Here is a 12557-nt window from a genome sequence, read left to right as displayed (position 1 = left end):
ACCTAATCATACAAATAGATACCCACTTCCCTGTATCAGAAACACACTGTGATTCAATAAACCAAATCAGTCCAGCTTGAGACATCCAAAGCCACTAAATATATTCTTAAGGGTAATAAATACATTCTCACAAATACTGTAGATGCTGCTGCAGAAGATGAATAAGGAATCTACTGTATAAAAAAACAATTAAAAATCATGCTTACCTTTGTCTGATGTTACTATGCAAGGGCTGGTCATTCTGCAAATGGATTGGTGAGGCTGCCCGCTTCGGTGAAGAACGGGACTCTCTGCGGGTTTGCTTTGGTGATATTGGCACTTCATTATAGGAGGAAGAATCTCGTCCAGAAAGTGAAAGGGAGACAGAACTATCCAAGGCTGCTGAAGGGTCAGAAGCCTGTCTAATGGCACTGTCGTCATCTGCTTTTCTATCACTCTTTTCAATTGAGAGGTCTTCTTTACCTGGAACACCATCTTTTTCATGGCTGGAGTACTCTTTGGATTCAGAAACCACACTCTTTGACTCCTTTGTCTCAGTCCTGGACAAATAGAGAGAGCCACAGTCCTTGTTTTCATCGTCTTGCCTTTCACTTTTCACTCCCTTTCTTTCCACACTGTCGGCATCTTTCCTTGCCCGTGTATATCTGTATGAGTAGTCAGAATCCAAATCAGAATCAAGAGATAATCCGTATTTTTCTGCCAGCTGGCGCCGCCTCTCTGCCTTGTACCTAGCTATTCTTTCTGCTTTTGACTCTAGTTCCTGGACATCCATGTTTCCTGTATTATACAAGGACTCTGTATTACCTCCTGTGATTTCTGCTCGGTATCTGGATGATCTGGGTTGTTTTTCTACAGAAGAATCTGAAGTTTCCTCCTCTTCATTTGATCTTCCTGTCAAAAGTACAAGTATGAGCAAGTGCACCCCCAAACCCCAAGTACCTTACCCAGCATTCACATCCAGTGAACTAAAAGCTTCCCATTTTCTTACAAAACAAAGTGTAATAGGGACTGTACACTTACCCTACATTACATTTTTGCACTTCTGTCTCCAAAAGCACATATGAATGATTAAGAAATGTGTGTAAGTTATAATTCATTAAGAATCGTTATCAAATTATTGTTGTTTTAAAACAATATGTACAATCAACCTTTACAAATACGACGACTAGAGAATTTAAAAGGCAAGTTAAAAAAACCTTGACCACAGCTTTTCTATAAAAGTCCTCTCCATCACTTGGGTTGGAAGAGACCCTTAAGATCACTGAGTCCAACCATAACCCACTCCAGCACTGCCCCATGTCCTGAGAACCTCATCTCCATCTGTTCAACCCCTCCAGGGATGGTGACTCCACCACTGCCCTGGGCAGCCTGTTCCAATGCCTAACACTCTATGATTCTATGTACTGCACGAATGATAGGTCAGTAAACACAAAGCAACACAGCAGTGCAAGGTTGACCGATATATACTACTTACCTAAGTGGGGACTGTACGGATCAGTTGCACGCATATATCTTGGTGTATCTTCCTCTAGTAAGCGGTGTGTGACCGATCCTGGACAGTTTTGGAGAAGTATAGGTTGTGTATCATTTTCAATTCCCTCTAAGCGTCTAGCTATTCTCTCTTTTCTGGGAAAAAAAAAAAAAAAAAAAGAGAAAAAAAAGGAGAAAGAAAAGAAAAGGTGAAAAATGTGAAATTGAGCATGTTTGAAGATTAGAGGGGAGAGTTTCTAAGAGGAGGTAACAAAACAACCTGTGTGTTTTGTTTTACAGGCCAAAGACTTTTTTTATTTTTACCTTTTCATTTCCAAAAAATCTTGGTTGTTTGGTTCAAACAGTTTTCTTAATTCTGAAACTGAGACAACAAAAGATTATATAGTTTATACGCTACTAAGTTTCAGAAACTCACAGAAACTTGCTAAAGTGCTTTAGAATAAGAAAGAACAGTCAAAGTTAAGAGGTTTAAACCAGCTTTTTTTCAGGAAACAAGCATTTCCCTCTTGTTTTCCTAGTTTAAGCTTGTGTTGCCAAAAGTGCACTAGGCACATGGGTGTATACACCAAGGAGCCCTCCCCTCCAGGTACTTCCAGTCTAACTTAGAATCCACTCTGCATCGCAGCAGTTTTCAAGATCTCATATAAACTGGGCAAATTGCATTTTGATTAGGTGAGGTCAGGCTTACACACCATAATAATCCATTTCAGAAGCAGATAGTACAGAATTACTGCTTACATTGTTTACAAGGTTGGGGACTATGTCTAAAAAGAAACGTTTCTTACTTTCCTCCACTCCCTTCTATTGAGAAAATCCCAAGAATCCTAGTGACTTATGGCTGGAGTGCAAATTACTGTATGCCCTCATGATATTCCTGCATGGTTAATCACTTTCTACTTCACTAATTTTCCCTTGTAGTTTTAATTGGACATACTTTTCTTCTCTCCCTCTAAATGGTTTGGTGGTGTTGTCTGCTAGCAGACATCAGTCAGTTCACAAAATAGTAGTGAACTAATAGGAGGCATGACAGATTAAGTAATCCCTATATATCTATACAGACATACACAGTTATCAGTGTTATTTGCAAACCACACTGGAGCAGTGGCTGCTACATAAACAAGTGTGGTGTGACTTCTTAGCACCAGGAAGAGAACCCATCCAGGCTGTCAAAAGACGCAGCAGACAGGGGGGAATGTGTGTGTGTACTAACACTAGCACCCCCTGCACCTCCTCCGTATCATTCCTTGGCAAAGATGTGGTGCAAAAAGCTGTGTGCACCTATTCTGATGCAACATACCTCTGGTGTTCTGATCCTGTTGACCCAGGGATCAACAGTTAAAGCAAGCTACAGTCTACAGCCTGCTAAATCAGCCCTTAATTGCCATCAGAAACAGCTGATGAGTCAGGGGTGTCTACTAGACACTGATCCACATCACTGCAGAAGTGAATCTATCAGCCTTTTCCCTACCAGACTTTGTCACTCTACTTACAAGGCAGACATTATTGAAACACTACCTCAGATACAGAGAGGCACTATTGACATTGGCTGTCACATCAGCCTTATGTGCTGAATGCCACTAGGAGTCTAGGTAAAATGTCTTGGATCAGTAGGAATCAATGTATGAATCATGACTACTCACAGAAGCAAATGAATGTGGTATGAATACAGTGTCTGATGCTACAGATGACTGCCTACTGAGAATGAGCAATGAACAGGGGAAAGAAATCAACTTGGCCACTCTCCAAAATATCTCCTTTAGTCTACATTTTTACACAGACCCAAGCTATCTGCTTCAATTTCTCAAGCCAAGTTAGCTTAAATTGTGATCACGCCATGAAAAAAAAATCAAATGTATACACATCTGATTCAACTAGCAATGCAGAGTAGCTAAATATGCAGCTACTTAACAGTGCTAACCCAAGGGACACCTCATTCATGCGTCGCTCCAGCATCTGCAGCAAAGCAGATGGAAGCCTACACTGTTGACCAGGTTGGCAGTGCAAGACAGGCTCTGAGAGTCAGCAAACTCCAGGCACAGACCTCTGGAGTTGGGTGGGAACTGGACTTGGGCAATGCAAAATTTGCATCCCAAACCAACACCAAAGCAAAGATGAGCCATTATGTCTTGTGTTTATAGACTCCTCTCTCAGTACATGAGCAGTTCCTGCTGCTGTCCTGCCTACTCAAGCTGTGCTAACAGTGGAACTCTATTAAACAGAGAACGTATCCATACGAAACCAGCCTTCGTCTCACAGTCACACCAAAGGAAATGATTTCTCATAAATAGTTCGCTCTCACCTCTGCCAAATCTACTTCTGTTTAAGTTTGTTCCCTCTGACTTTTACAGATTTCTGTTCCATCTGTTGGCTATACATACATAAAATGGTCAAAACAAAACCCATAATTGTTCTGCCACTTCAGACGAGTCAAAGGCCTCCACAGTTCACACTTAATAAAACCACATTCCATCCAAATCCTGATCATTTTTCTTCCCTAGTCACCAATTTATACAGTTCCCTAAAACCATCATCAGAGAACAGGTCTTTTACACAGCTCCACTAAAGCTCTAAAGCATGGTTTCATATACTAAAGCTGTCTTTTTATTTCTTGCCCCCAAAAAAGGAAACCTGACTATAAGACATCTGCATACAAGAAATGTGGAACATCCAAAGAACTCCCAGCAGCTCAACACCCTCATGCTACGTGTTAGCTGAAGTTCCAGAGATTCTACTACTGCTTTGCAGTCCTAAAAAGAGCACTGGTCTCATGAAGCATCTCTCCAACACCTTCCCAAACAAGATGGGACAAAAATAGCATGGGACTACTCTATGCTGCCTTACACTTTTTCCACACTTGAGATTCCAGACAGTAATTTCAGCTAGGTTCGCCAACACCTGCAGAGGTTTTTGTGAAAGTAGTTTCAGCAGTATTCTTCTTCTGGGGAGGCAGAGAAAAGAAGTACAAAAAAGAAAAGAAAGATAAGATAAAATGCAGGAAGTCTTCTCCTCTAGTGATTACTTTTTGCTAAATAAAGTATTTGATGCCAAAACATGAAAGCCAGTTAGAGAAATTTCACTCCCAAGGACACTGGTTGGTCCTTGCAAGCTTGGGTGATCAGTTTTATCTTCTTCAGTTTGCAATTTGAATAAGTTTGTGCTGATTTCCCATCTGTTCATGGGGTGTTTTTCCACATGACCACCAGAAACTACACCATTTCAAAGACACCCATGACAGCATTAAAGAATAATAACGCTTCTACCTAAAAGGTAGCACAGAGGTCTGATTCAGCACACAGGAAGAGACTAAGAAGCTTAAAATAATTAATTTCACAGTAAAAGCTCCTTATCTAAGTTACTTCATGCCAACACACTTTGTAAGCACTGTGTTGGTCAGTAAAGCGAAACAGGAAGAACAATCACAGTTCAGAAACACCCCTAAACTTCAAGGTTTTATTTTAGGATGTTGAGCAGGATGCCATGGTAGGATACCCTCTAAGGCAGACTGTCAGGAGACAGGTTAATTTTGGTAACTGTAGACCTTCTGAGCAGCATTTACTTTATAATACAAGTATTTAGCAAAAGCAGTATTTTTCCATGTCTTGTCCCAGAATAAAAAAATTAAAAGTACATTCAGAGTGCGTCTTATAAAAATGTTCAAAAAACCCATTAAGGTGAAAAATTTCTTATAGAATTCTGAAATCTTTCAGAAACATTTGTTACAAAATATGAACATTTTTGCTGAAAGCGCTCTTTGGTAACAGCAGAGGACTAAACATGAGGATAAAGTTACAGACATGTGACAGCAGCTTTATTTTTAAAATACAGAAGCTGTAAAAACTAAATCAAGCCTTCCGAAAGTCCTCAGCAGAGAGTGAGCACATACATCTGCGAAACCTGAGCAGACACTGATCAAAGGTTTACCTGCCAGAGGCTTAACTTTAGTACAGTAAGTAACCATTGCAATGCAGGTATACACATTTTCATTTTGAGGAAAATTTAACGCAACAGTGAAGCCTACCAGCCTGATCCCTACCTCCTCCTCTTCTCACCTGCAAAGGTGATGGTCTACAAACCAGGTTGGAGACACATTTATCTTCTGTTTATGCTAGTAGAGGCATACTAACATGTTCAATGCTTAACTGCAGGAAGCAGCATGTGAGACTTCGGACAGACTCTTTGAACCTCAGCTCAGTCAGTATCAGCTGAAAATTAAATATATTCCTTCAATTTTCCAACACGTGCAAATCTGTATCAAAATTAGGCCCTAGATGGGACAAATAATCTGAATTTTCAGAAAGTGTTTTGCCTCAAGTAGTCCCCTCAGAATGTAACCATCAGCTCCCACTGCTAACTTTTTCCTAAGTCTGATACACACCAAATCTGATGCTTTTATTATGAGAATAATTTATTAGGAAGTAGAAACTGAGTTCACTGAGAAGCAACTTACAAAGAAGGTTTCTCAATTGAAGAGTCTCACAATTAACTTGTTGGCCAGCATGACTGTAAGGCTAAGTATATGGAACAATGAGGGTCTACCTGTTCTTGCTGACTACTGCTCTCAGGAAGTCTGTAATGTATAACTCTGTATCACTCTATTGCATCACTCTGTCAATGAAGTCTCTTTCTGAATGTCTGTCAGGACTACATTATAAAAGCAAGCACATCACATATCACTTGAATGTTATGCTGAGAAGTGCTCCTTTCTGAAGGAACTCTGCAACAAATGACAGTAAAAGAACAAACCAGTTCCTTTATGTTGGGATTAGTGCATCTAGCCTTGTAGTTTTTCTGAAAAGGGTAAAAGTAACATCAGAAGACACACACAGTTTTAATCAAAGTTCTGAGATCCACAACATCCCTGAGTGAAGGGAATATCTTTATGCCAGTTACATGTAGTTCTTCAGTCAAATGTGACCCTTTACTGGACAAGAACTATTTCAAAGCAGATTGTCATTTCCTCTAAATAATTCAAGAGAATTAATTCTTGCCCCCACCTCAACTGTGTTAAAAGACAAAGATGGAACTGCTGTTTCCTCCATAAATTAATCAGACTAAGACAGAAGTTTTAAAGAGATAATCCCAAACCCCATATCTGATGCAGGTCCTTTAGTATGCAAGACTGAAATTCAGTGTGTAGTCAGTTAGTCATGGAAGCACAGTGATTATACCAACTACTGAAGGGGACTGGACTGTGATTACCAGCCAAGTATTAATCTAACTGTACAAAGAAACTTCTCTGAAGTTTTGAATTTCAACTACTTCTTAACCTATCAAAAACTAGGTAAACAAAGCTGAAGCAGGGATGCAACAAGGCCTTGTGAAAGAGCACTGTGGTTCATCCCCTCTTCCATCCCCTATGTATACTTCACAGGGAAAAGAAAACTCGTTTACAAAACATCTGTGCCTATGTGATTTTAACCGTACCTTGCAGTTGCACAGACTAAACTTCACATGCTGTTAAATTACCACTTGTGTTCATAACATGTCCCCCTTACCTACCTTTTGGAAGTACTGCTAAGAGATTAGCATCGATATCCTTTGTGCTGTTTGCAAGTTCTTCTTTATCTTCAAATGAGAACTCCTTCTGAAAACTGAAAGCAACATCTGGTTTACAGAACTGTGGATGTTTCTGCTACAAATCAAATAAAGTCAAGATGTAACCAATTTACTGCGAGATAGTCAAACAGAGATATCAAAGAAAATATTTTCCAGAAGAATGAAATAAGAAATAACCCCAAGAAATTCACAGAGCCAAACCTAACATAATTTGAAACTTGTTTAGAACTGACTGTGACACATTTTTGCATTAAATTACTGACCAGAGACTGTCTTCAAAATGCTCCACTAGCAACTACATTTGAAATAACCCATATCAAATAGTTCTCCATAAATATTAAAACATATTTCATCAAATGCAGTACTGTATTGTACACTCCACCTAGAAGCTTTCTGGATGACTGCTCTGTTGTTACTGCACTGATCTCTGGATCTTATGTGGCTTATAAAATAATATGCTGATACAAGCAGCAGATCATCTAGTTTTATGCCTTGTCTTTTCAAAACAGCAAAAATGCCCATTTAGATGAGACAAAATATTTCTTCAAATATACTCATTAAATATACAAATTTTAACTGCAAAATGTAGATGTCATAATGGTCTAAAGCAGATATTGTCTACAGAGACTTTTTGGAGGAAGTTTATTATCCTGTAGGTATACAAAGTGAGATTTTTCTCTCCAGTGATTAGAAACTGAGAGAGAACTGCTCTTTTCTGTCATTATGACTTCTAAACTATCCCAGTCAGGCATAAGAAAACTTACACTAGTCTTAAAACCTTCAGTAAACTGTGTAGACAGGTGTAACAGATACAAATCTCCACAGTGATCCTAGGGTCTTTATTTGGCCATGGTACTGCAGTGCCACACTATCTACCATCATTTCGATAAGACAAATTGCACAGCCTTACTCTTGGAAAATCCTTCCTTAGGACAGTTTCTAATTGGCCTTTAAAGAACTGAATACCTTTTCATCAAGGGTATTTGGTTAGAAAATAAAAAAATAGTAAAAACCCCAAATGTATATAACTATTTTGCACTTACTATTACACGTACTATTCCAGAGAACATTTCTCATTGAAAAGTAACATTTTACATTAACTCCAAGAAGTATTTGATTCTTTATCATTTATAAACAGTATTCCTTTGTAAGACATTGAAGACAGAACAAAACTGTTGGAATGACAATGAAACCCTTGAAATGACAAGAAACTGGGCTATGTCACATTCAGGCACTGTGCCACCTGCTGCAAATCCTCTCCGACAACTGCACTTACAGAAATTGTTCCAGGTACTGCCAAGAAAAACGTTAGCCACTACAGAAAAGAGCAAACAGAAGATGAAGAGCTGCAATAAGCTGTCCATTACAGAAAACTGTGTATCTTAACAACGCGAAAACACTTTAATGGAACTAAATAAAAACCAAGATAAACTAAAAAACAGCCCACAACAGCCACAGCTAAATGGGTGCGCATGTGTCATCTGAGGCTGGGCAGAGTTTTCCACATCTACTCAGCTTCAAGATAGGCTGTCAGTTTCATTGATTATCTGTAAAAAAGTTGTCTATTCCAGTTCTAAGTTATCTGTTTTTGGTATATGGCAAACAGGACTGGATAGTCTTGATTCCAGAAATGGGTCTTAGCAGTGTCTTATAAAAATAGGAATTTTGATAGAGAAAGCATTATGACTAGTCAGATGAACATCAGGATCTACAATACATTTCCCTTTTTATATCTACACTATATTAGTTGCTCAATCCTGCATGAGGAACTAATTTGCCAAGGCTTTGCTTTCATCAGCTCCAAGTGACAAAAATTTATCAGCCCCCAAAGTACAACTGTGCACTCAGCATTATTACATTACATTACATCCCTTTTCTTCCATTACATCCAGTCCTTCCTGTATGTGAGCTCCCTCCTCGTTAGTACCAAGGGTGGCTTCCAACCTTTGCTCACTGGCAGATTTCATAAAAATTCTTTTAATAACAAGCTTCTTAAGCTTAACCCTTGCTGGGCTACAGAGCACCACAGGTTATCTGCTTTCTGAAAGTTCCTTCACAGTCTCCCTTCTGCTTTAATTTTCCATTTCCCTCTGGACAGACCGGCAGCTTCTATGTACTTGTTTATTTTTAAACTATTAGGTATTTTCATATGCTAAGGTTTTTTTCTTTTCTCTTCAGAGGCATTTTTGCTCTCTCTTGTAAAGCTGCAGGTTGTATTGCTTGTTTTGAATACTTAGACATTACAAACACACCATGTTTTAAACTGATGTATCAATTACATTGCTTTCACTTGCACAGAGAATTCAGAGACAGAACCGCTCTGAGGATGATACAGTCAAGCCAAACAATTAGGTATTTATAGATACATGCATAGAATTAATTCTAAAAATGAAAGTAGGCATATTTAGGACAGGTCACAGTATTCAATAAGAACATTCATTAGGATTCTACATTGAATCAGAATGATGCTAGAGCAATTCCAAATAGTTTAAAAAAAAAAAAAAAAGACAGGACACTACTTATTAGGCTTTTAAAACAATACATTTATAAGGAATTCCTCACCAAACTTCCCATTTTTCTCAAAGGGATCTATCCAGATGTCTCCCTGCTTTATTAGTTTATCTGCTAATGGAGCAGCTGCAACATTAATTTAGAAGTATCCTAGAAGTATCACAACTAGACCCACTCATCTTTACTTTTCTTAATTTCTCAAGTTATGCTACAAATTTATGTGCAGATTTTGAAAAGCAGCACCAGCAGTTTCTGCACATTCATTATTAAAATGATTTAAGGCATACTTGAGTTTCGCCAAATGAAAACAAAAAAAAAAAAGTTTGCAAGAATTCTTTCTTCCTAAATTCCCTGTCAAATCTGGATACTGAAAAGAGGAACTTCTCTTTTGTTTGCCTGAAATGCAGCCTCTGATCATGGTTCATGAAATGCAATCAACAGCATGAGGTTCCACAAGTTTGTTTCACACAGGATTTGTGTGTGGTTTGGTCTCAGGCTCCTAATAAACTCATAATACTGGCCAATGTTCAGGAAACCATCCTGTTAAAACACAGGCAACAATATTTCACAGCCTCCACATTTCTTTCTTTAAAAACTATGTATAATGTGGCATTAGTAGAGTTATTTGAGAGTCTCAGTAGTTATACTGCTCTTGCAACATCCAAAGTAAGTGTGGGCTGCTTCTATACATCAGGGATTCCAGGCTGAAAACTTCATCTGCTGCTGCAGCAGCAGCATACAGTTTCTAAATAGCTGTCCCACTAACCTAGTTACATGCCCAAAAGAGGCAGAAGTTTGATCCAAATGCCACTGGTAACACTGCCCTGCCATCTGGATTAAAGCTATGGGATATACTGAGATTTTGTGATTGAAATACAGGCATGAAAATCCACTTCAAACTAGGTGTTTGATGTCCATTTTTCTCTTTCTCTGCCTTCAGGAGAATTTCCTTCCCTGGGCTCTTATATTCTACAGTCACATCCTTTTCTACCCTTCTCTTTCCTCCTTTCCCCTACCTGCCTTCCATAACACAGTGCGTCTTGTACACCTGTTCCCTCCATCTCTCAGCAGTACCTAAGAACAACACGGCAGAGAATCAGGGTGTGTTGACTGAAAAGATGCTTGCAAATCTGAGCCTGGGTGGCTAAGGCCAGTGGATTCCTGTGCAGCTGAACCAACAAAACAGCTGGTTGCTAGGGAAAGAGTTGGTTGCAGCTCCCTGGCCTCCTCTCTGCGCCATTATGAATGAGTCCAGTAAGTGCAAAGGTGGACACCAAGAACGGTTGGAGTGAGGATGGGAAGACAGAGGGGACGTGACTTGTCACCTTGCCCAGCTGAGAACTGTATCCCCTTACTCAGCCTTGTGGAACTGTGCCCTAAGACTGCAGGCGTGAGGCAGCATGGCCCTGCAAGGATGCAGCAACGTCACCTCTCCATTCATCTCTGTCATGTCCTCTCCCATGTGCTGATGAAGCTCTCTGCATGGCTGTATAATTAACTCACCCACTTCAGCCACCTTCTTTTTCAGACATCAGTTTTCCAAGCTGGTGCACTAAATGTCTGCACTGTATCTGTGCCACGCAAGGAAAAATTGGCATTGCAGTGGCAGGAGGCTCAGTGCAGGGTGGGACTCTTCCCTAAGCAATGCCCGTTACAAATTTCTTTATTACTTAGAAGGCAGTCGGTGTTTTCAATATGTGTTCAGAGCATCTCCTATAGGCCAAAGCTTAGTCCTGCTAGAGAACCAATAATCATTTTCCCTGACAAAAGAATGAACACAGATTCAAGGAATGACTGCAAGTTACAATCATGCAACCAGTCATCTTCACTGGACAAGAAAAACTTCACCTTACCTTAGAGCTCTCTTCCTATGGAGCAATCGTGAAGGTTTAAATCTGACTGAATTTTCTTTGTCAAAATCTGTGGGGAAAAAAACCAAACACAACACCATAGTAAATTTGCTCTAATAAATGGGGAACGTTCAGGAAATTAGGTTATGGCCTCCAATCATAGTACTTTCCCACAGGAAAAGACTGTACAAAAGCCTCCCCTCTAATCAAAGTAGCGTAAGCTGGAATACTCACGATGGTGACAAACCAAAGCCTTGCAAAAACACATATAGACTGTAAACATATCAAAAATGTCAACACTTTATGGAACTGCCATGCTCTAATCTCAGTATTCATGGTGTAGCACAGGAGTCTGGCGCTATCATTTAAACTCCTTGAGTCCGTTTCCCAGCTTACTAAATGGGTGGAAGACATATTCAGGAAGCACTCTGCAAATGAGAAATGCTGCAAGCACCAAGAGCCTTTTTGGCTGCAGTTTAGCAATACCATAAAAACTGCATATTCACTGCAGAAGTCAGAGATGCCCAGCTGAGGATCTGTTGCAACAACAGTATTACACTACCTATGACAGAAATATTTCTACAGGTTGTCTATTATTTGGGAGCTCTATTTTTTTTTCCTGAATAGCCTTAGAACATGCTTACTCTCAGAGAGGGCAAGGGACAATCTCCCCTCTACCCCAGGCCCAGAATCAACTTTTTCATTTCTGCAGTCACGAGCATCATGAGACGGTCTAAACGATGACCAGTGTTAAGGTGGGACCAGTGCTCCAAGGACCAGCTGCCTCCATTCAACATTGCACATGCTATTAAGAGACCTTGGAGAACTGCGAGCAGGAAGCAGAGGAGCACCTGGTCTGTGACTGCTGTTGAAAAACACATGAAGCTACTAATAATTTACTCCCAATGGGAAAATTGCCTTCCATCTCCATCTGTATTACATCAACTACCCCCAGACCCTAAATTAAAAAACAATTGGTCACTGACACATTGTTCACTTTATTTTTCAAAGGCAGACCACTATTACACAACCTAAACTTTAGAACAATTTAAAAGCAGCAATATCCCTTTTACTCTACCTCAGAACTGAGATTTAACTATTTCAAAGAAAAGCTAACTGGCAAAAAGAATATTATTTGCTTATATAAAA

The 12557-nt window shown here is 39.6% G+C and overlaps 1 protein-coding gene across 23 annotated transcripts in view; it reads right to left on the bottom strand.

The window, feature by feature from the left end:
- Positions 1 to 12557, bottom strand: part of SVIL (supervillin) — a 141332-nt gene that overhangs the window by 58962 nt on the left and 69813 nt on the right. For 20 of the 23 annotated variants that reach the window (XM_065831883.2, XM_065831872.2, XM_065831873.2 and 17 more), the window contains 5 exons: positions 11412 to 11478; positions 6991 to 7082; positions 1795 to 1852; positions 1475 to 1626; positions 207 to 891 (listed from right to left, as the gene is read on the bottom strand). In XM_065831883.2, coding sequence (XP_065687955.1) covers positions 207 to 891; positions 1475 to 1626; positions 1795 to 1802 — 845 coding nt within the window. In that variant the 5' untranslated portion in view covers positions 1803 to 1852; positions 6991 to 7082; positions 11412 to 11478. Of the gene's footprint in view, positions 1 to 206; positions 892 to 1474; positions 1627 to 1794; positions 1853 to 6990; positions 7124 to 11411; positions 11479 to 12557 lie in introns of all 23 variants that reach the window. The other 3 variants (XM_071805274.1, XM_071805275.1, XM_071805276.1) reach the window with 2 other exon arrangements.

This window comes from Patagioenas fasciata, chromosome 2, assembly GCF_037038585.1.
Source record: "Patagioenas fasciata isolate bPatFas1 chromosome 2, bPatFas1.hap1, whole genome shotgun sequence".
Classification (NCBI taxonomy): Eukaryota; Metazoa; Chordata; class Aves; order Columbiformes; family Columbidae; genus Patagioenas; species Patagioenas fasciata.
Note: the sequence above shows the minus strand (reverse complement) of the source record. Positions and strands in the feature narration are given on the sequence as shown.